This window comes from Nestor notabilis, unplaced genomic scaffold (assembly GCF_000696875.1).
Source record: "Nestor notabilis isolate BGI_N333 unplaced genomic scaffold, ASM69687v1 scaffold19551, whole genome shotgun sequence".
In the NCBI taxonomy this organism is placed as follows: Eukaryota; Metazoa; Chordata; class Aves; order Psittaciformes; family Psittacidae; genus Nestor; species Nestor notabilis.
Genome location: NW_009914450.1, coordinates 1 through 1,334, shown reverse-complemented (window position 1 = coordinate 1,334; position 1,334 = coordinate 1). Strand labels below are relative to the sequence as shown.

Here is a 1,334-nt window from a genome sequence, read left to right as displayed (position 1 = left end):
GTTCCAGGTCACCGAGTGGGCCCTGTGGGAAAAGGGGGTCCCCCCAGTTTGGATCCTGGGATTGTGGGGTGCTGGGAGCCTGGAGCGGCGCTGACCTCTCGATGCCAGCCAGGAGGTGCCGGTGCTTGCTGGAGAGCAGAGCGCTGCCACCCCACGCTGCCTGCAGGCAGGGACATGGATAGGGATCAGCGCTGGGAACAGGGGGATTCCAAAGGGATTCGTGTGTGTGTGTGTGTGTCCCGGTGCTCACATCCACATGGAACCAGAGGCCGTGGCGCTCGCACACGTCCGCGATGGCACCCAGAGGGTCGAAGGCACCCAACACCGTGGTGCCACATGTGGCACACACCAGGAACGGCTCCGCACCCTGTGGGACACCAGGATGGGACATGGGATGTGGGATGGGACATGGGATGCAGCACCAGTAGGATGGGGCATGGGATGGGGCAGGGGACAGCGGGATGGGACATTGCGATGGGGCAGGGGACATTGGAATGGGATGGGGACATCAGGATGGGATAGGTGACAGGATAGGGGATGTTGAGGGAACATCAGGACAGAACAGGACATCGGGATGAGACAAGGGCATGTCAGGATGGGGCGGGGTATGGCAGGATGGGACAGGGATGTTGGGATGGGACAGGGGTGTCAGGATGGGGTGGTGGATTTTGGGGTGGAGCAAGGGATGTTGGAACAGGACAGGGGACATCAGGATGGGACAGGGGCCGTTGGGATGGAGCAGGGGAGCACCGTGGGCCAGCATCCCTTCACCTCAGCTTTGGCCTTCTGGATCTCCTTCTCCAGCTCCTCAGGGATCATCTTCCCCCTGCGGGATGGGAACAGATCCGTGGTGGAGCGCGCCCAGGGCAGCAGAGCCCAGATCCGCCGGGATCAGCCCGGCTCCCACCTCTCATCGGTGGCCACCAGGTGAACGTTGTCGGTGCCGATGCCCAGGAACGCGGCTCCCTTCTGGATGGAGTAATGGCTCTGAGCAGGGAGAGGGGGGGTCAGATCCCTGTGGATGGTGGGAACTCCCTCCCACAGAGACAGTGGGGCACCCCCTTGATGGGGCCGATGGGGACCCCCCCGAGGGGTCCTCACCCATGGGGTTGTAGAGCCCCCTCCGACAGGGATGATGTGGACCCTCCCCGATGGGGATTATGGGCACCCCCCAGTGCGGACCCCCTTGATGGGGGCGATATGTGCCCACCCCCCGCGGTGGGGATGTGGGCCCCCAGATAGGGATTTTGGGGGCACCCCTCTCATGGAGACAATAGAGCACCCCCCTATGAGGGTGATATGTGGGGCCCCCCCGTGGGGACAATGGGACACCC

At 63.6% G+C, this 1,334-nt stretch overlaps 1 protein-coding gene across 1 annotated transcript; it reads right to left on the bottom strand.

Annotated features, from left to right (window-relative positions):
- Nucleotides 1-95: 95 nt before the first annotated feature.
- On the bottom strand, nt 96-987 carry LOC104412847 (cysteine sulfinic acid decarboxylase-like; the record flags this gene model as incomplete). Its single annotated transcript, XM_010023673.1, has 4 exons — nt 96-160; nt 251-367; nt 772-826; nt 908-987. Coding segments are annotated over 4 exons (317 nt in total), but the record flags the coding sequence as incomplete, so codon positions are not given.
- Nucleotides 988-1,334: the final 347 nt, after the last annotated feature.